Here is a 21,933-nt window from a genome sequence, read left to right on the forward strand (position 1 = left end):
AACTGAGGGTTGATGGGGGGGTGGGAGGGAGAGGGGGGTGGGTGATGGGTATTGAGGAGGGCACCTTTTGGGAGGAGCACTGGGTGTTGTATGGAAACCAACTGGACAATAAATTTCATATTAAAAAAATTATAAAAAGAAAAAGAAAAACAAAACACCAGCACATCTTCCCAGTAAGATCTACTCCTAACAAAAATACATATGTAACACAGCCTCATTCATTCCTCAAGGGAAGGAAATTATTTTCAACTCCTGTGGATGGACTGCTTCCAGTAAAGTCACGTTCTGGTCATCTGGCGTTAGTTTTACAAGACTGGAAGGAAATCATAAGGAGAGAGATTAACTAGCAAGGTGCCAGCTGGGTGTCACAAAGGAGAGTCGGGCGTGGGGACTCCATGCTAGTCCTGGGGACAGCCACCAAGAGGAGCTGCCTCCTTAGCACCCGCTGCAGGGCCGGCGACGGCTGTGCCGTTCGCGTAGCTATGTGGGAAGCAACTTGGAAGGTGGCCCAAGGTATCAGACCCTGGGAGGCTGAGTGCAGAGCGAGGGGTCGGACCAGGCGTGAGAGGGCCGAGGAGGCAGAGCCTGAGGATGCACGCTGCCACGGTGCCTTGCGGTTTCACAGCGGTGGGAGATACGCGGCCATGTGACGTTCAGGGGTCGAGCAGAGTTTAGGGAAGGACACAAAGAACGCACGGACGGACACCAGACATGGGATAAAGGAAGGTTCGGGCTCAGACTATCCCAAGGCCTCTGGGTGGGATGCTGGTGACCCTGATGAAGGGGAGGGGATGAGGGTGGCGGGAGACAGACTCTGGACTGTGCAGAGTGGACAGAGAGCCCCGCCCAGGTGGCTGACACTGTTCCAGAAGGCTGTGGGGTGTACTTCTTCTCAGTAATGAGGTGTCGGGACAGGGCTCCGAAGGGGCCACTCCATACTCCCTTTCCCTGCGCCACTCCGCCAGCCCCCAGACCCCCACCAGGTCCCAAGGTCCCCAGCGCTGAGCTGCCTGACGCCGCAGAGCAGTCCCTCCTCTGCCCTCCCCATCCTTGGCCTGAGAGCACTCTCTTCCACCTGGAAAACGCTACTCTCCTGCGTCACCTCTCTCTGGGAACTGGACCCTGTGTCTTGTTCACCAGGATGCATCTTCTCCTTGGCCTGTCAGGGCCCCCTGATCTAACAGCCACACTGTGGCTTATTTGACTAACCCGTTTCTGTGCCTCTGTCCTGACAAACAGAACTACAAGCATTCTCCCGGTCTTTGCAACTGGTCCCTTCGTCCTTAGTCCAAACAAGTAGTCAACTGCTTAGGCGGGAAGCAAACCCACTATCCGTGCAGAGGCAGGTCTACAAAACACCCTGCACGAAAGCTGGGTCCACCCCCGCATCACCCACAGAGCTGTGGGGAAGAGCACAGACAGCACGCTGCCCCTGACGCCCAAGGCCCCCGCCCTCCTCAGCTGTCCCCCCAGCCACCTGAGAAGATGTTCTTGAGGTTTTCCACGGCGGCAGCAAGCTGGCTGTGCCGCACGACAGCGTCCTTCACATCCTTGAGGCTCTCAACGGTGTTGATGCTCTGCCTCCAGTCTCTGCTGACGTCGGCCAGGGACCGCTGGATGTCTGTGACGTCGTTCAGCGCGCTGTGGAGCTGGCTCAGGCCTGTACGCACACCATCCAACTGGGACTGGATCGCAGCCTAGGGCAGACACCCAGGGGAGATGTGTCGGGCTCTGCACTGGGCCTGGAGCCTAAGATATTTATTCATTCTCTCTCTCTCTGTCTCTCTCTCTCTCTCTCTCTCTGTCTCTCCCCCCTCCCACCCCCCCGGCCCTCTCTCTGGCTCATGTCTCATGATGGACAGTGCCACTGTGCAGAACTGGTACATCTGAGATTCAGACTCCCTCCGCCAGTGATGCCGAATGGCCACGAGCAAGCTGTAGAGCCAGAAGGGAGGGGACAGAGAAGGGAAAGACCAGGTGGCACAATCAAAGCCAGGAACACACCTGACCCAGGAGTCATAAACTGCAGGTAGAAATCATTAAGACGATGGTAACAGACGGCACAAGGTTCCTAAGTCACCAGTGATAATCATCTGTTAATCCCACAAGTTTCTGGAACAGATACAAATTCCGACTAAAAATGTAGCGGGTCCAAACTATTTTTTAAATGAAAGGAAAACTACCATTTTAAATAAGTCTAACCGGCCTTCAGATGCTTCATTTTGGGACAAATGAATGACCCTCACCTGTCTCATCAAGCCTGCCATTACCTGGATGCTAAAAGCGTTTTCGACTGAAGAGGTGACCTTGCAGCCTCATTCTCTTAAGGGTGTTCCTTTGGGACTTCCAATATTCCCACAATCTCCTTTGTGAATCTACTGCTTGGCAATACAGGGTTGGAAGGAATGTGTTAAGGAAAGGTGATGTTCCATTCTGCCTCTTTCCAGATCGTCACAAAATCCAATTTAATTTAGCAAAACTACAATGAAGATGTTGTGCAGAAACCCAGAACTCAAAAGAAAGAGATCCGTCCTGATTGGGAGTAAAGCCGACGCCCATGCCCTCTCTGGTCTCGTACCTTCAATCTGGCCTCCACAGAGGCCTTTTTCCGGGCCTCTCTTCTGCGATACTGCTCGACTTTATCCAGCTGGTCTGGGCGCTGAAGCATCCCAGCAACCCTTTGGACCGCTGTCGCAACAGCCTCCCGGTCTGTTTCCTTCATGATTACAAAGCAGGTGGGATGTCTGCACCTGTCATGCTAGAGGTGTCCTGTGAGGGCGGGGGGAGAGTGCGGGAGGAGGTCAGGGAAGGGAGAAATAGCAGGTTCAGAACTCATTCCCCTAACAGGCAGCTGTTGACAACGGAGCTGTAAAGACAGCGTTTGAGATCATTAACCCATTAAACCTGAAAGCTGAACCGGGATCACGAGCTCCTTAATACGAAATGCAAACCTTCAGCACTCTGATATGAAGACAGTTCTACCCCTAAGTGGAGCAGAGGCACTCACAGGTATGAACTCTGATCTCTGAACAGAGAACGTGTCCGTGGGGACTTCAGACCCCTCATCCTGTCAGATGTCGGTCTCCAAGGGACCTCTCTTCCCTAGACACGGCCAATTTCTGGAGCCTTCACAGAACCCTTTGGCCACATCGGTGGGGCGGCTGTGCCCAGAGGCCTCGGTGAGGACGCGGAGGCACAGGAACAGCACACACCTCGACATGCCTCACCCCTCCCCTGCTCAAGTCCCAGCCCACGCCCTCGGGTTCCCCTCAAAACTCACTGCCGTCTGTAATACCCAGCATTCTGCTGCCTGCACTGAACAGCCCAATGAACAAAGATGAGGGGCAGAAGGCACCTGTGCTCAGGTACAACGTGCAGAGCACGGACGCTTGCCTGCCGGGCAAACCTACCTTCCAACCCAGCTCCAGAGCTCTATTCCTGGCACCAACAGGGGTATCTGGGGAGGCCTGCCAAATGAGAGGGTTTCATACGCGCGGGATCCCCTGACCTCAGCTGCTGAACTCCTACTTCTGCGCATGTTTGCTGTATACAGCTTCTTACAGCGAAAGGGCCATCCTCTCCCTTAATACTTGACTCCTCATTCCCACAGCTTTCAGAAGAACCCAGAACTGCACCGACTATCTCCGCCATGGGCTCTGTATCAGGTAATCACTGGGTGCAGGATGCGCCTTTCTGCTCCTCTTTCGAAAGGCACTACGCTGCAACCAGTCCTTCCCACCAATGCCCACCAATGCCGAGAATCTAACGGGACAGAAAAATGCGCAGATGCCAAAGGCAACCAGCCTTAAATTCCACCATCCGAAGGCAGGCGTTTCCTCCTCAGCCGACACTCACTGCAGAGGTAACCCGCGCTTCCACCGGCCGCACACCTGCACGGTTTTCCGCACGGGGCGGGACGGTAACCGCAGAAACGGGCCTCCAGCCGGTCGCAGGTGCGCACAGCAGGCTCGGACGGCCCCCTGCGGCTGACTCGGTGCCCCCCGAAAGCCCCCCAGCGAGCGGCGCTCTCGGAGTCGACAGGCCCCGACCCACCGGGGTGAGGGGAGACATCGCGGCCTCAACCAAGCCTTCCGCGCCACAGAGCGACCGGGCCGCGACAGTCGAGAGCCCGGCTGTGCTGCCCGTTTCCCAGCCCGACCCCTGCCATTCCCCCCTCCGTCCCCTCCGTCCCCTCCGTCCTCGCACCGCGCCGACCACCGCCCGGGAGCTCGCGCTCCTCCGCCGCCGTCTACGACTCACCGCCTGCGCCGCCGCCGCCGCCCGGCTCTGGGCCCGGAAGTAAGCCGACCACAGACACTTCCGCTTCCGGCCGCGCGCCGGAAAGGCGGGGCCTGAGCTGTCAGACTTGTAGGGTGGCTGTCTCCTCCCACCGGGCAAGGTAGCCTTCAGGACCGGGTCCCGGCCCGGGTCGCTCCCACGGGGGTGGAGTGAGGAGGGTCCCTTCCTCACTCAGCCCCTCTTATTCCAGCCCTTCCCGTCCTCTCCCCTCCGCGGCCCCAGGCCGGCTGTTCTGTGCACCTGCCAGCGCCTCTCCTTGGGCACCGTTCTCAGTACTCATCTTCACTATGGTCTCTTTCCCCGTGTGTCCTTTCTGTAACCCTCTGTGACCTCCTTCAGTGAGGGAGCCACTGTGCCCCTCCATCGCTCCGCCTCATCTTGAGTATTTCCGCCATGGTTTCCATTACTGGGGCTCTGTGTATTTATTTGTCCACATCTGTCTTTCCTGTCACAATGTGCCAGGGGTTTTGTGGCCTTCCCCGTGCCCCAGCTCCTCCCCAGACCCGTGACTGGCGTAGGGCAGACGTTCAGTAAATTAATGAACAAGGTGGGTAACGGTTGGTAATCAGTCACATCTGACTGTCAAGATCAACACCCAGCTTGTTACTTCGCAGCTTCTTAGCTGTTGTTACACCTTGGAATCAAAAATGAGCCCAGCCCCTCAGGATCAGCACATCTCAAGATCACCCCTTGTAATGAGTACAAACAAAACAGAAGCCCACCTGGGAACAACCCACAGTAAGACTGGTTGTCACAAAATGCTAAGAGGGTGGAGGCCAAGCTGGGGGGTGGGGGGTGGGGGGTGGGTCTTGGGGATGAGGAGTGTCACTGGGCAGAGGTGCAGGGGTGGGAGGTGGGGGGGCTGCACTAGCTGGAAAGAAGAGGAGGAAGCAGGTCCCTGAGTTACTGTGTGAGGAGAGGCCCACTGGCCAGAACTAACCTCCAGAATGAGCGAGAACATGTGTTAAGCCACTCAGATTTCAGGGTTTGCCTGTTGTGGTAAGAAGCGCTATTTGCCTTATACTGACGGAAAACAGATCCTTTCGCAACATTACAGTTATTAGACTGTACAGATGGGCACCTCCTGAAATCCTGCCAAGATCAGTCAAACAGGAAGGAGACCAGAACATGGCAGGCATGGGAGCCAGCAGGGAGGAGAGTGGGGGCAGCAATGCAGGGGTGGGGCGCACAAGCGTGTGCACACACCTGGACCCAAGGAGGGTGGGGGAGGGGGATGCAGGTGTGTGAGCCCCCCCCCCCCCGCCATTGCTGTGGTCGTACAAACCGCAACTTGCCATCAGCTGAACGGCTGAGGAGGGGCAGTACTGTGGCACGATACTAACTCCGAGAGTTGACCCCTTTGTGGTTTCATCTGTACCTAGTAATTTATGAAAATATATTACTAAGTTGAACAATGGATGTACACAAAAAGTTGAAATTATGTTTGAAATTGTGAATGTAAAGGTACTTTGAAACTAATGAATAAAAAATTTGCCAAATTTATCAAAGCTTTTAGGACTTATTTCAAATTCGGCAACATTTAACATACCACCTGGAGCTTTGTGCTGTGGACATCTGCGTTTGGAGATAGGGCTCCCTAATAACTTCCTCAGCCAATATGGGTAGAAATGAGATGGTTGTTAAAGGGCTTTATGCTTTTTCCTCCTTAAAACTAAAAAACCCAAATCTCGATTAAAATTTTTTTTGACTTCTCTTTTTGGCAGACCGAACAGCCTCCTGTAAAATGTTGGATGAAAATAGCAAGCCCCTTTGAAATGCACAGGTGAGCCCAAGCAAGCTCAGGGAAGCATGATGGGCAACTGCCCTAGGGCAAGGACAGGTGGGGGTGGGAGGGACCTGATGCCCAGGGTGGGCTTTCACATCCACGTGGGACAGGTGGGGTCTGGACCAAGGGTGCAGCCTCAGTGTAAGAGTGGATGGCGCAAACAAACAACGAAGCCCCAAAACAGTTTCTCCCAGGTACTGGGAACCCTGAGTCAGGGAAGCTCCCCACCCAGGAGCTCATAGCTGTGGGCCTGCATTTCACTTGGGAGTGACCCCTCCTCATCCTGGAAGCTCTCACTGAAACCTTTTGGCAGAAGCAGCCCCAAGGATGCTTGTAGGAAAGACCCCGGCCTTGGCAGGAGTGCAGAGTGGGGTGCAGCAGCTGGTCCTTGTCTGTTCTGGGAGAACAGGGACCTTGATTCGCTCTAACTTACACCTCATTAAGAGCACATGTCAACGATAGCCACCGAAGCAGAATTGTAACTTCCAGACAAATCGGGGGAAGGAACACAGGAAACACAGGCAATCCCCTAGGGACATAGGAAAGGCCAGAAATACCAGAGGGCCTGTGTAACTAGAGACACGAGAAGTAGAAACACATGAAAATATACCAATTATCAGAGCACAAGTAAATGGACTGTAAAACAGCCGAACATGGAAGGAACGGGATGGTCAGTGTGCAGGAGTCTGACGTGTAGTCAGGGCCATAGAAAGTTGATGGGGCAAGATAATATCAGACTAAGTAGGCTTTATGTCAGAGGCACTCAGTTATTTCTTAAGATGCTAAATGCATAAGCCATAAAGAAAAAGACATTTAAAATTTTAACCTCTTTTATGCTATTTTAGAGAATCTCTAAATGAAAAGACAAGCCACAAACAGAGAAAATCTGTAACTGAGGAGACGCTGCTATCCTGACATAACGAGAACGTGCAGAGACCAACCAGATGGGCACACGAGTGCAGGAGAGACCGGAAGGGCCCGAGCAGCCCTCCCGGCTGGAGGCCAGACCAGTGGTGCCTCCCTGTGTCCTTAGGAAGGCCTCGGGGCCCCCTCCTGCCCTGCAGCCCGCATGAGCCTCAGACTGCAGCCCAGGGTGCTTCCCACATGGGCCCTGCTGTGTCCCCTCTCACCCAGGCCTCTGTGACCTTGTCCCACCCACTCCTTGCCCTCTGGCTCCCAGACTAGCCCCAGCCCTGTAGGCTGCTGTTCTTGTGACTCTCAGTGTGGCCTTGGTCACCTGGGCTACCCTGCCCCAGTCTGTGCAGTGCCCGTGTCCTTCTGCCTTGCAGAACTTGGTTCTGTGGTCACGTGTCAGCACCCTGTCCCTGTGCACACTCAGGGATGTCAGCTCCAGCACAACACCGACCTCTTTCTTTCCTTGCCGTGTCCTCGGCACCGTCACAGGCCTGGCACTCAGCAGAACCTCAACAGCACCGCTGGTGGACATAAGACAACTACCAACCAGGGCGCCTGGGTGGCTCAGCCAGTTAAGCATCCGACTTCGGCTCAGGTCATGACCTCACCGTTGATGAGTTCAAGCCCCACGTCGGGCTCTGTGCTGACAGCTCAGAGCCTGGAGCCTGCTTGGGATTCTGTGTCTCCCTCTTTCTCTGCTCCTCCCCTGCTCATGCGCTCTCTGTGTCTCAAAAATAAATGTAAACATTTAAAAAAAAAAAACCCACAAAAAACAACTACCTACCATTCTGCCCCAGGTGGACAAAACCAGTGTGCCCAGTGATGCCAAGTGTCGCAGCGACAAGAGGCCTGGTGGGGGCTGGGGGGGGCTTGTGGACTGATGTCCCTCAGACTTCATACTTGAGACCTGCTCTGCTGGGCCATGGGGACGGGACCAGTGCCCCGAACAAAGAGGCTGCACAGAGCTCCCCAGCCTCTTTCTCCACGTGAGTGCAGTGACTTTATGGCCCTTCACCAGGCCTGCAGCATCCTAATCACAAACCTGCACACGCTCACACATGCACACACTCACGGGGGCCAGGTGCCTGCTCCCGCAGGACAGGTCAAGTCTGGGGGACCCTAAAGGCACCTGGGAGGGTCCCCCACCCCTCAACGATGGGTAAGAGGGGGCTGGTGGGTGGAGGGAGGGAGCTCTGCTGAGGCCACAGCACGCGGGGCCAAGCGCTCAGCCTCCTGCCTGCATCTTTGGGCCCCAGCATTTTATTTTTACCTTTTATCCAGTGGTAAAGGACTGCCTTAGAATGAAATGAATCAACACACTGAAGGAAATAGTTACTTCATCTGGAAAATCAAGTAGACATTTCTGTTTGTGGTAAACATGAACTAATGTGATTTATTTTATATCAATATTGCATATTGAATACAAACCCTACTATCAGGAATATATTTGAAAGCTGTTTCTAAAGGCACTGAGAAAACCGTATAAAAAGTTACATTATAATATTTCCATTTTAAAAAATTCAGCAAGTCAGTCTAGATATTAAAAACTTTTCTCCTCCAGTAGAAACTATAAAAATATACAATTTGTGTTCATCTCCTCCTGTCCATCCATTCTCATGTTACATTTGATTTTCATATGTTTTCAGCTACATAAGCAAAAGCTACAAGACACAGAAAACCCTAACCCTGTAATTGGTACTGGTAATGACGTTTAAAGAGGAAGTGACCACATCTGCACCTCCTACATGCCATCATCTTCCCACATGTTTCAGGAAGGGTGTGGCTGTGAAATAACGAAAGTGCTGACTCAGGGTCGTTCTGCTGGTGTTGACCCAGGAGAGGAGGGGACCTGGGCCCAGAGCGTTCAAGGGCCCCGGGTGTATGAGGGGCATCTCAGGAGGGGACCTGGGCCCGTTGAGTTCAAGGCCCCGGGTGTAGGATGGGCATCTCCAGAACACAAGACCTGCAGAGCTAACTTCCAGGGGCCAGACTCTCTGTCAACAAAGCGGGACCTGTCCACCTGCGAACTGACCGCTTGTGGGGAGGGGGTGGCGTGGGTGCCACAGCCCTCGGGGACAGGCGTGACTTGCTTCAGGGCGGCGTCTCGCCTGAGGCTCTCACCTGCCGCTCCTCTTTGGTTATGCTGGGGCCTGGCTACAATGTGCAAGCATGCCATGATGTCTCTGAATTCCACCTTTTCAGTCCTGTGTTTTCTGAGGTACCTGCTAGATGTGTGTCTACTGCATCCTGACATGGGGGAGGCCTAGTGCATCGCAGGACATGGCCCCAAGCAGCCAGCCTGGGCCTGGGGTGTGGCCTCTCCATTGATGAAGTGAGAGGGTCAGTGACCTCACAGATGGGGACCCCAGACAGGTGCACAGTCACATCTCACAGAGGGCCAGGACCTGGGCTCTGGGTTTGACTAGGAAAGAAGGAAGAAGATTCTGCAAGTCCACCCCAGGTCTCAGGGAGTAAGTCTCCAGATGCCCAGAGAGCACAGGCGTTTGTGCCCTGCAGCAGAACCGGGTGAGGAGGGCCTGGGGCCAGCCAGAGGTCCCCAGGTGTCCCTGGGTGGTTGTGCCACCATCGTAATGGTCAGGGGAGACTCTGGCAGTAGAAGTGAAGACAGCACAGCACCAGTGTCACCCTTTGCAAGGCCTCGGTGGGTGAGGAGAGGCTGCTGGGCTGGCCTTGTGTGTCCCAGAGGGCCACGCATTGACCACTCCACACCCTGGGCTCCAGTGGGTGACCTCCCATGTCAGCCCCAGGAAGAAGCCCTCAGCTCCCAGCATCCCGCATGGGGGACCCTCCACAAAGCTGGCAACAGGCGCACCGGTGCCCCAGGGTGTGTCTAAGGGTCCTGCCAGCTAAACCCCGAATTCTAACAAGGCTTCAGCATTAACCCAGCTGAACATTGATACCCCAAAGCCCTAGGTGATGGAGAAGAAGGCCCCACACTGAAGGGTAGAACGTACCATTGGCGGAGCAGCAAGTCCCTGCCTGGAGGCTCCCGCCACCTCCTGAGACTCCCAGATGGGGGTGACTTTAGGAACAGATGCCCTTGTCCCTGAGGAGCAGGTGTGCGTCCACCACGGCACAAGCGGGCTCAGTGGAGACCTTCATACCCTGATGGCACACCCCTCGCTGATGGCACCGGCGGGGCGCGGAGGGGGCCCATCTCTGGTGGTGACCGTGGGGTGACTGGGACTCCACTTTCTGATTCACAACGTTGTGTCTGGGGATCCTACAGTTGGGATGTGTGGGTGTACAGTTCTAGAAAACAATTTCTGTCTTGTCTCTAATGATTCTTCCTGAGGTGGTGGTTGGAATCCCCATTTGAAAACCTGTATACAGCCAGCAACACAGCCTCCATGGACAACTTGACTTTTTTTTACCTCTTTTCTCTACGTTTCGTCCTTCTCTCTGCTTCCAAACCCAGAGTCTGTAAACTCGAAATTACACAATGTACTGGAGACAGATTAGCATAAACCATCTTCAGAGGCCCATTAAAAATCCCAGAGACTTCCAGAAGGAACAGGATATCATCCTGTCAATTTCCACTCTGGGTGTGGCCTCAGCCTCCACCGTGAGGTCGAGGAGCACGTGCTGCGTGTAGTAGTGAGGGCAGGACCTGGTGCAGACAGGCTCTTTTGCCTGGAACCTTCCAGATTCCTTCCGTGAATGGTCACCTGTGGCTCAAAAGATTATATCCCTAATTTGTACCCAGGGTGTGGCTGCTCTCTTCAGTCCACTCCGTGGAGGCGTCAACCCGCCTCCACGGCGCAGGCGGAGCTGGGAGGTGAGCATGGGGATCCCGGGAGACCACACCACATGACTGGCCAGGTGCCCACTGCGTCCTGGAGAGAGGGGTGTGCCCTGCCAGGCTGACATGTCTCACTCTGGCCACTTTCTGGAAAATTGTGAACAGACTTAACACCACGTGGCATTGAAGGACTTGCGTGACATTTTACAAAGTACACAATATGCTATTGCACACGCTGCCCACACCTAAGGAGGCCTGGACTCATGCAGCTTTGCAGAACGGCTCTGACCTCCCACCTGCCATCGCAGCTGAGGGGTAAGTCTGGGCGTGCGGAAGAGGCTAGCTTTTAGAAACACCCGCCCTACGGCAGGAAAGCACACTCGGGGGCTTTGGGGGGCATCAGTGTTGGCAAGGCACTTCTGGGGAACATGCCGGGCACCCCACCCTGGCTGTGGCTTGCCCACGGGGGTGAGTCCAGGGGCTCGCGCTTGACAACGGGTGTGGTGCCGGGAGCTCTGCAGTCACAGCCCAGTGTAGGGGGCTGGTGACCGTGTGCACAGAGGTGGCGGGGAGGATCTGGCTCGGGAAGGCCATGCACATGCTGCAGGCAGGCACAGTGTGCGGGGCGTAAGGGCGCCGGCTCCTTGCCGGGTCTGAGTGGAGCCCTGCCGCTCAGGTGAGCCCCCAGCATGCTGTGCCCCAGGTGTGGAGCATAGAGGTGGGGTCTGGAGTCTGACTCTGTCTTCAGGTGTATCCTGGTAGGGAAAGTGACCAGCTGTCTCTTGGCCACACCACTGGCTCCCAGCCACACCTGGCCTGGGGACACGAGGTAGCCGTCTGCTGCGTCCTCAGACCCAGAGTCGTTCTCCAGCTTGACGGGCACATCAAGTGACAACATGGGGTTGCATGGGGCTCCCGCGGGCACCGGCCCCCCTCGAAACTTGGCGTCCTCGGTGGAATAGCCTCCCGCTGCGAGACGCTGCCCTCTGGGCGGAGGGAGCCCATTGTCCAGGCTCCCCTGGGGGAAGGGGCAGCTGGGCAGAGGGGGCCCCTTGCAGCCGTCCTGCAAGGCTCTGCTCGTGCGGCTGGCATAGGCACTGGGAGAGTGGCTTCCTGGGTGACAGCCGGGTGAATTCCGGAAAGCAGTAACCCCACTGCTATGGACAGTGCCCTGAACACCGGGGCAGGACACGCAGGAGCCACGGGACACAGTGTGTGTGGAGAACGGGTCACTCTTACTGGGTCCCAGCTTCACGTTGGTGCCACCATCTGGACCATGTTTCCCTGTCATCCAGTTCAGGTGCCTCACGGGTCCAGGCGCCTCAAAGCAGCAACTATACGCAGGTCTTTCCCTCCGCCCCCTGGCTCCGGGAGTGCTGCCAGGCACCCCCCCGTGCTCCTCTCCTCCCCTGTCCCTGCAGAGAGGAGAGGACCCATCAGAGCAGCAATGAGGATCATCGCACCGACTTGGGTGGGGTCTCCAAGGGAAGGCACTGAATTGGCATGATACTGGCTGAACCTGCGAGGGCTGCAGTGTGCTGGGGCCCAGCCACACCCCTGCTTTCGGCACACCCAGCAGCCCTATGACCCTGCCACCGGCATCCTCCCGTAATGAGCCTCCCCTGGCCTCTTGGATGACCTGGGGTGCCAGGCAGGAGCAGGGAGGGCGTGTGCCACTCACCCCGCCCTAGGGAGGCACCTCGATGAGGCATACGCCATGTGTCAAGGGTCAGACACACCCAACCCAGACGCAGAGGGCCCCGTCGAACTGTAAGGCAGACAGATGCCCTCTCTCCAGCGGCTTCTGTGAGCCAGACCCTGCTGCTGGCACTCAGGCCTCCACCTCACCACGCCTTGCGGTGTCAGGGCTGGCACCTGCTGTGACAGGGGAGACGGTGCCCCAGAGGAGCAGGTGGAGCCCTGCAGCCACACAGCCAGGCCAGTCCTCCAAGAGGAGACCCCTGGTCGGGGTGGGGGCTGGGGCGGGGGCCCATGGGAGGAGGGAGTGAAGAGGGTTTCTGAGTGAAGGTGAGGGCAGAGGACAGGGTGGTCACCCACGGTCCCGGCTTCAGGTTGAGGGTGAGTGCACAGGTCGTGACAGCCCCGGCTGAAGCACCTGCTGTCCCCTGCCACACCTGAGACATGTGAGGACAGCTCCCAGGTGTGCCCCTGTGCGCCGCACTCCCTCACGGTGAGGCTCACCTGTCATGAACAAAGCCACCAGACCAGCAGACGGCGGCTCTTTGCTCCCTTAACGCACAGCTGGGCCACAGCACCACTTACCCTGCGGCCCCCTCGGGGTCAGAAACGAGGTCCGGGCTGCTCCTGAGGCAGGGACATGGGGCTCTGGCTGGAACCCGGGCCCAGCAGCCTGCATCCGCTTGTGCCTTGAGCACTGAAATGTTTTCTCCAATGCTCCTCCCTGTCAGGGTTTAGATGGGGGAACAGCAGTCACCATGAGTGGCTCAGCACAGACACCCACACCCTCCGGGGCGTCTCCCGGGAATGCACCCCAGCATCAGGAGGCAGCGAGAGCCCCTGAGGGACACAGACACATTTCACCCGTTTAAAACAGTGACGCGGTGCATTTGTAAAAGTACCTGCTAGGCAGTGGGGTTTTCCATGCGATGCTGGGTCACACAGACTCGAGGCGGCTTTTGCTCTGCGAAGAACAGATAATAGCAAAATGCGTGGAGATGGCGTTTTTGCTGCCGGAAGGAACTAACAGCATGCCCGGTGCTGCTGCCATGCCTGGGAGGGGGCACAATCATAACTCACACTTTCCGGTTCTTTCTAGACTGTGAAGTCTCTCCGTGGCTAAAGATTCCAATTCACATCACTCATCAAGCCAATAAAGGGCTAAAGAAATTGCTTCAGAAAATAAACTTACACATAAAATGCGCTTTTGTTTTTCTCTGCAGGACCAGAATGAAAATACAGTCAATTTTTGTGATTTCCACTAATTGTGTTCCATTAACTCACCATGCACGCTCAGTGACTATGGAACCGTCTTTCCTAGGGCAGTGAGCACACGCTCACTCACACAAATCACAGAGCTCCTCGTCTTAGATTCTAAGCAAACTCAGCCTCATAGACACTATTTCATTATTTTCCAAAGAACAAAACAAGCCTCAGAAGTGTAAAGTGACTTCCTTTAGGCCGCCTCTCTAGCAGATGTCAGCCTTGGACTCAAGTCCAGGCCAATGGGCCTCAGAACCACAGATCCCTATCCTATATGCTGGTCCCTCTCCATCCTCTGGCCATAGCTGTAAGGACCAGAGACAGGGGAGCAGAGATGGGGGAGCAGAGATGAGGAACCAGAAATGGGGGAGCAGAGACCGGGGAGCACAGAGGGGGGAGCAGAGATGGGGGAGCAGAGATGAGAGAGCAGAGACAGGGGAAACAGAGACAGAGGAGCAGAGATGAGGGAGCAGAGACAGGGGAAACAGAGACAGGGAGCAGAGACTGGGGAACCAGAGACAGGGGAGCAGAGACGGGGGAGCAGAGATGAGGGAACCAGAGACAGAGGAAACAAAGGGGGGCAGAGACTGGGGAGCAGAGACTGGGGAGCAGAGACAGGGGAGCAGAGACGGGGGAACAAGAGACAGGGGAGCAGAGATGAGGGAACCAGAGACAGGGGGAACCAGAGACAGGGGAGCAGAGACGGGGGGTGGGAACCAGAGACGGGAGCAGAGATGAGGGAACCAGAGACGGGTGGGGGGAACCAGAGACAGGGGAGCAGAGATGGGGGGTGGGGAACCAGGGACAGGGGAGCAGAGACCGGGGAGCAGAGACGGGGACTACATTGTCATCCTCATCTGCAAATAAGAGCATCTGGTGACAAATTCTTTGGCACACTGCGTGTTCACAAATGACTGCTAAATCCCTTGAATAGGACTTTGGAGGACAAATACTTTAGTGAGTTCGTGAATTGATGCCAGCTGCGGGAGCGCTGGGTGACTTGTGAGCCACAGCGCCCCACCCCCCCTCTCCCGCCGCAGGTGCTCGGGGCTCTGGCATCAGCCTGCACTTTCCGGCGCGGGCGCCAGGGAGCAGTAGGAGTCCTCCTTGCATGCCCCCAGGAGCGAAAAGCCAAGGGAGGGTAAGATAAGATTTCCCTCTACTTGGTTTCAGGGCTGGAAAAATGGGAAAGAGGAAGCTCAGTATGGGTTTCAATTATGACAAGCCAAAAAAACCCACAAAAAACAAAAAAAAGGTTAAAAACAGAAAGTTCTGGGACGGTAAATGAAGGTGGGAGTATTTCAGAGTGAGGGGCTGGCGGGGGAGGGGAGGGACAGGGAGAAAGCAGGTGTGGAGACTGGTGGCCTCTGCTTGTGGGCCCAGGTCGTCTCAGGCAGCACCCTCTGGGGTTTGGCACCTTGGAGAGTCAGCTTGCTTCCTCCCTCGCCTGCTTTTAGTCTTCTCCCTTGGGTAGGGCATGTTTAGGACACGGTGCATCTTTCAGAGGGCATATATGTTTATTTTTAAACGTTCCGTAACTGCCGTCTCAGCATGCTGGCATGGCCATTGCTCAGGGTGGCTCTGTTCCTGGAAGCCACCCCCTGGCCCTGCACCGGAGACCAGCAGCAGGGAGGTGGGGGCTCGTGACCTGCAGACCAAGGCAGACCATGCCACACGGGCAGAAGGGAGAGCCTTCTGAGCCCCCTCCCCGGAATGGGGGCCCTCCTTCCACTGCAGCTGCTGTCAGATTTTCTCACCATCTAAAGGTCAACTGGAATTAGTCAAAGGTTATTTGTGGACACTGAAGAGGGACGGACCCTCACACCCACAAGAGGGAGAGTCACAAAGAGAAGACCCCTGGGCACTACCTGCCATCCTGGCGCTGCGTGGGCAGGCAAGCAGGAATCCCCTAGACGGGCCACAGAGCCCTGGGACTCTTCTGGAGGGAACCCGGTTGTGGGGGAGATGCTTGGCCAAAGACTCTTCATCCGGACGTCAGCAGACGTGTAAGTAGGACCACAGGACTCAGGGCTAAGAAGGGGATCCTGGTGGAGGCAGTGTTCCCACCGGTGATGTGGCTTCCAGGACAGAGGCACACACACCGCACCAAAAGTGACCCACGGAGGGAGGCAAGCAAACGTGTCAGATGCTGCTGTCACAGAACTAAACCTCATCTGCCATCACAGACCTGAGAGCTGAGGGGTTTGGACCAGTCCCCTTCTGCACTCAGGCCCATCCCCATCAGGCAGTGGTTTAAGGGACCGATACCTTCCCTGGGGAGGCACCAGGACCTAGGAAGCCAGACACTCTTGGGCAAGGGAGGGGAGAAGACGTAGGCTGTGCACCTACCTCCTAAAAGGGCCCAACGGGGTTAAGGGGCAGGATCTGAGTGAGGCTGAGGCTTTCCCTGTTGGTGGGAGACAGGAGGGGGGACAGGGGTTCCTAGAGGAGGAGATGAGGTCTGGCCAGTACGCACAGCGTCACAGGCAGGATGCAAAACACACAGTGACAGCATGCTGGCGAGGAGGGTGCTGAGAAAGCCTCCCTCCTGGGGTGAGTGCCCTGTGGCCCTGGCAGAGGGGTCTTTGCAGCTGGAAAGCTATACTACTTTGATGTAACTCAACCTGAGAGCCCAGCCCTCCTCCAAGCGATTGGGTCTAAGCCCTGGTGGGTCTTAGTCGCTGCAGCCCTGCAGCGGGGAGCTGCTGGCTTGGCTGAGCCCCACTCTAGGGACAGCCACTGAGGGATAAAGAAGTGGGTTGGGGACTCAGAGGTCTGACATATTGCATCTGTAGCAGGTACAGTCAGATCTCAGACACCCTGCCTCCCCACCCCCCTCCCTTGGTCTTACTCATACTGTGTGGAAAACACAATTCACAGATGCACATTTTGAATCACTCTCAGGACACTGACCCACAAAACACAGGCCTAGTCTGTTCCACAAAGTTTAGGTGTGAATCGCCTAGAAAACTCGATGTGGACTGTTTTCTAGCACTGAAAAGCCGAGAAAACTCTGCTGGGCAGAAGCGGCAGCCGTGTCCCCACTGCCTGGGCACCGGTGCCTCCTGCATCGGTCCCTGCACTAAGCCCTGTGCGTGGACGGAGGGACTGCACAGAGGAAAGAAGGCTGCGGCCCCCCACCTCCCACCCCATGATGACCAGCGCTCAGGGCACCTGCTTCGAGGCTGTAACTGGGGGGCTGGGGACACAGTGGTGCAGGCGCTTTGTGGTACCACCACTCGCAAACATTAGTGTGAAAGTACTTCCTCTGCACGTTCTTTCCTACATAACGTACTAGCTTTAAAAGCACCAAACTTCTCAAGTTATTGCTCGCTGGAAATGAAGAAAGAATAGAAGATTCTAAGTGCCAAGGCTCTTGTTTTAACCGCCAGCAGCAGTGAGCATGGCTGTGTTCTAAGGGACTTTCACTCACTTTGTGTCCACTGAGCCTGAGACGTCCACCCTGTGCTTCACTCTCAGAAACGCACTCTTCATTTTCATCTCCGCCACGGAAGGAAGGAGGACGGGCACCACGATGCAGAACAGTGACAGCCGAGGGGGCAGGACTGTCCCTGATGGAGTCTTCCTCTTCTGTCCAAACAGGAATTTTAGTTTTCCTTGAAACTGCATTGTCTGGTGTGTTAAAGACAGAAACGGAGGTGTGGTCACAGAGCACATTAGCAACACCATCAGAGAATGTAGAACTTACATTCTCAGGAATAGAAATGTGGAGAAAAATCTTATCCTGCGCCACTTATGAGACACAAACCAACAGTTCTTCCACACTTGGCCTCCTGGGGATGTGGACTATCCCCAGGCCTCCAGGACAAGTCACAGTTTCTCTGGAGTCTCCATAATCTCCTTTAACTGAAAAGCATGTTCTCGTGTGCACATTTATGTGTATGTGGGGGTGTGGGTGTGGGAGCTGAGCCTCACACTCTGGGCGCTCGTGTGCATCAGCGTGAGATGTCACTGGCCCATCGCAGAGCCGTCAGCCACCCCTGGCAGGATTTGCTGGAGGAGGTAGTCTCTGAGGGCTGTTCCAGATTTGACTCTCCATTTCAGAATTGTCATTCCTTCACTCATGATGATAAAGCTTGGGGACAAGTTCATTTTATCCAGAGTATATAACGTGAGTTAAACAGCCAACAAGTAATTTCGGAGTTTGTGATAAAAGAAAATAAAAGATCCTTTTACAGTGGAAAAGCTAATCTAAATTACTAAGTGACTTCAGGGCATTCCTGATGGAATGACCCCACAGGGCACGTGGGTGGCTCAGTCCATTGGCTGAGTGTCCAACTGTTGATTTAGGCTCAGGTCATGATCTCAGTTTGTGAGATCGAGCCCTGGGTCAGGCTCTGTGTAGAGTGTGGAGCCTGTTTGGGATTCTCTCTCTCTTTCCTTCTACCTCTGTCCCTCCCCTGATCATTCTCTCTCTCTTTCAAAGTAAATACACATTAAAACAACCCCACAATGTGTCCTTTTCTCCCCTGTCCTTCCACCCTCTCCTCATCCCTCCCCTCATCCACCCCCTCATCCATCCATCTATCCATCCATCCATCATCCATCTACCATCCATTCATCCATCCACCATCCACCATCCATCCATCCATCCACCACCCATCCATCTACCATCCATTCATCCATCCACCATCCATCCATCCATCATCCATCCATCCACCATCCATCCATATACCATCCATCCATCTGCCATCCATTCATCCATCCACCATCCATCCACCATCCATTAATCCATCCACCATCCATTCATCCATCCACCATCTATCTGTCCATCCATCATCCACCATCCATCCATCTGCCATCCATTCATCCATCCACCATCCATCCATCCATCCACCACCCATCCATCTACCATCCATTCATCCATCCACCATCCATCCATCTACCATCCATCCATCTGCCATCCATTCATCCATCCACCATCCATCCACCATCCATTCATCCATCCACCATCCATTCATCCATCCACCATCCATCCGTCCATCCATCATCCACCATCCATCCATCATCCATCCATCCATCCACCATCCATCCACCATCCATCCATCTACCATCCATCCATCTGCCATCCATTCATCCATCCACCATTCATCCATCTACCATCCATCCATCCATCCATCATCCACCATTCATCCATCCATCCATCCATCCATCCATCCATCCACCATCCATTTATCCATCCGTCCATCCACCATCCATCCATCCATCATCCACCATCCATCCATCATCCACCATCCATCCATCTGCATCCATCCATCCATCCACCATCCATCCATCCACCATCCATCCATCCAACATCCATCCATCTACCATCCATCCATCCATCCACCATCCATCCACCATCCATCCATCATCCACCATCCATCCATCTGCCATCCATCCATCCATCCACCATCCATCCATCCAACATCCATCCATCTGCCATCCATCCATCCATCCACCATCCATCCACCATCCATCCATCCATCCATCCATCCACCATCCATCCATCATCCACCATTCATCCATCCACCATTCATCCATCCATCCATCCATCCATCCATCATCCATCCATTTATCCATCCGTCCATCCACCATCCATCCACCATCCACCATCCATCTGCCATCCATTCATCCATCCACCATCCATCCATCCAACATCCATCCATCTACCATCCATCCATCCATCCACCACCCATCCATCTACCATCCATCCATCCATCCATCCATCCATCATCCACCATCCATCCATCATCCACCATTCATCCATCCACCATCCATCCATCCATCCACCATCCATTCATCCATCCGTCCATCCACCATCCATCCATCCATCATCCACCATCCATTCATCCATCCATCCACCCCTCTATCCCTCCATCAATCCATTTTCACCATCCATTCCCCCATCTTCCCATCTTCCATCCATCTATGGATTCACTAAATGAACAAACATTTGCAAAGCACCCACTGCTTGTTAGTCATGTGCTTGGTGTGGAGGATCCAAGGCAGTTGTGTTCAACATCCAGCTCACCAGAGGGGGAAAAAAAAAGCCCTGATTTGTTATGTTTGCCAATTTCTTTGGTAGAAATATTCCCATCATGGCTGATTTCAAGCTACCAACTAAATATCAACTAGACCTCCAAATTCCTGATGTTGTAACACTGGGTTCTCACGGGCAGCCTTAGCCAGTGGAAACAGAGTGGCTTCCAGAGAGTCACAAGGGAGTGCCGGGAAGAGCCCTAAGTCATGCCCGCTCCCCTGTTCTCAGTGCATTCCTTGTAAATGCCTGAGGCGTTTCCAGTGTGTGCAGAAATGAGTTTCACAAATTAATATAGTGGAACTTTTTTCAGATAAGTGTCTTTGGGTTGTTTCCTCTATTCAGTGCATCGTTTTACAGTTTCATTTTAACCTATATTTTATTTTATTAAAAAAACATTTTTTTGATGTTTATTTATTTTTGAAGGAGAGAGAGACAGACCGTGAAGGAGGAGGGGCAGAGAGAGAGGGAGACACAGAATCTGAAGCAGGCTACAGGCTCCGAGCTGTCAGCACAGAGCCTGATGCAGGGCTTTAACCCATAAACCACGAGATCATGACCTAAGCCGAAGTCAAAGGCTTAACTGACTGAGCCACCCAGGTGCCCTCTTTTTTAATCTATATTTTAATTTATGCATGATTGTCTAGCAAAATCCCTCCAGTTTTATGTCATCTGGAAATAAGAATTTCCAATTTACTAGGAATCGGTTATCCAATTTTAAAAAGTGAACATTCCTTATCAGCCAATAGATGGAACAAAATATTATCAAAATAAAAGACTTCATGCTCAACCAATCACCTAAATAAAAGATAAGCAATTATGTATATGCCTGGTAGCAGCAGACTTGGGACCATGTTGCAAATAAAAAGCTGCTTCTCTTGTGAAGGTCCCGGTGGGGTGAAAAGGCCTGCAGAAATGTGCAGTCGTGTGGGATGCATCTGCCGTAGGGCTGGGCCTGTCCTGGGTCCTCAGAGCTGGTTCCAGAAACATTCCCACTGTCACCCACCAACAACCTTCTTCCCTATCCCCTTGGATCAGGAAAATAAGCCCAGGGAGCGTGAAGCTGCCATCGCAGTAGCGGATGACTGAGGCCAAAATATTGCCACAAATGACACGTGGCCACTGGGAGGCAGCCTGGATGGAGTGATTCCCTCAGCTGTCATCCCTCTGGGTAAATGCACAGCCACCTGGCAGGTTGGGTTCCCACAATGGGTGATGTGGGACCCTGGGAGGGCAGCATCTTGGGTGAGGCCTCCAACCTGGAGAGGGGTCAGCCAGGTAAGGCTCCCGGAGAAGCACATGTGAAGGCAGAGGGGGTCCTGAGTCTTGGGGAGAGTCCCCAAGACCACCCCGAGTTCAACTCACTCTCGCTGGTCAGGGCGGAGCAGAAAGTTGGGGAGGCTGGGCAAGAAGAGCTTCAGGAAGGACATTACTGGGGTGCTGACATCTGGGAAGGGGCCTGGGTGTACAAGGGAGGGACATTTTTATTTCCTCTGCTCTTCTGAAGTGATTAAATCTGTGTCATGTACGAGCAATGTTTTTATTAAAAAAAAAAAATTGTTAATGCATAAAGACCAGCCAAGAGGAGAGGGTTAATGGAAAATACTGTCTCCCCCCCCCAGCCTAGCCTGTGGTGGGGCTATGCAGTCAGTGGGTCTCTGATCTCAGGAGTCTGCTCCTCAGCCCGGCACCCACAGACCACTCAGATGTAGAACCGCTAGGGCGTTCATCTCCCGGGGGCCCCTCAGAAAGCAGCGAGGAACCTCGGGGGCTTGCGGTCTGCACGGTGGTGCACACGGCCAGTGTGAACACGATGGAGAGGAGCCCACACGAGGTGGGACAAGCCAGCAGGCAGGACACCCAAGAGCTGCTGTTGACCGCCGACGGCCGGTGTGGGCTCCCGCTGGTCTGTGGGTGCCTCTCTAGGGCTCCCCCTTTTCAGAGCCATTTGGAACCCAATCCGGAGGAACGCCCACTGTCCTCTGCTCGCCTTGCCTCCAACACAGGCTGAGCCCCTCTGGAAACCCCCAGCCCAGCCCTGCGGAGCACTGGAGGCGCATCTCTTCTGGGGACCACGGCCCAGGTGGGGAGATAGAACCCTGAGGGGCCCACAGTCCAAGGGTGGAGGCTGGGGAGGAGGACACGCCGTCATGCGGGTGGGGGCAGCTC

General features: G+C 54.6%; 2 protein-coding genes and 2 long non-coding RNA genes across 11 annotated transcripts in view; 2 read left to right on the plus strand and 2 right to left on the minus strand.

Moving 5' to 3' along the window:
* The window catches only part of EXOC3 (exocyst complex component 3), a 27,317-nt gene extending 17,908 nt beyond the window's left edge, over positions 1-9,409 (minus strand). For 3 of the 7 annotated variants that reach the window (XR_006221850.1, XR_006221856.1, XM_042998243.1), the window contains exons 1-3: positions 4,261-4,366; positions 2,579-2,769; positions 1,478-1,697 (exon numbers count right to left, since the gene is read on the minus strand). Coding sequence is in view for 5 of the 7 variants with exons in the window: in XM_042998243.1 (XP_042854177.1) it covers positions 1,478-1,697; positions 2,579-2,722 (364 nt within the window). In the remaining 2 variants the exon portion in view is untranslated. The other 4 variants (XM_042998246.1, XM_042998248.1, XM_042998247.1 and 1 more) reach the window with 4 other exon arrangements.
* LOC122241657 lies at positions 4,706-7,619 on the plus strand. The gene is made up of 3 exons (XR_006221900.1): positions 4,706-5,037; positions 6,024-6,082; positions 6,931-7,619. It is a non-coding gene; the product is annotated as an uncharacterized LOC122241657 (long non-coding RNA).
* LOC122241646 lies at positions 9,403-13,695 on the plus strand. Its single transcript, XR_006221890.1, has 3 exons — positions 9,403-9,526; positions 10,929-11,078; positions 13,561-13,695. It is a non-coding gene; the product is annotated as an uncharacterized LOC122241646 (long non-coding RNA).
* Positions 11,072-21,933, minus strand: part of AHRR (aryl-hydrocarbon receptor repressor) — an 82,465-nt gene continuing 71,603 nt past the window's right edge. For both annotated transcript variants that reach the window (XM_042998249.1, XM_042998250.1), the window contains 4 exons: positions 17,158-17,357; positions 13,364-13,425; positions 13,047-13,185; positions 11,072-12,178 (listed from right to left, as the gene is read on the minus strand). In XM_042998249.1, the coding sequence (XP_042854183.1) occupies positions 11,125-12,178; positions 13,047-13,185; positions 13,364-13,425; positions 17,158-17,357 (1,455 nt within the window). In that variant the 3' untranslated portion in view covers positions 11,072-11,124. The remainder of the gene's footprint in view (positions 12,179-13,046; positions 13,186-13,363; positions 13,426-17,157; positions 17,358-21,933) is intronic.

Source organism: Panthera tigris, chromosome A1 (genome assembly GCF_018350195.1).
Source record: "Panthera tigris isolate Pti1 chromosome A1, P.tigris_Pti1_mat1.1, whole genome shotgun sequence".
Classification (NCBI taxonomy): Eukaryota; Metazoa; Chordata; class Mammalia; order Carnivora; family Felidae; genus Panthera; species Panthera tigris.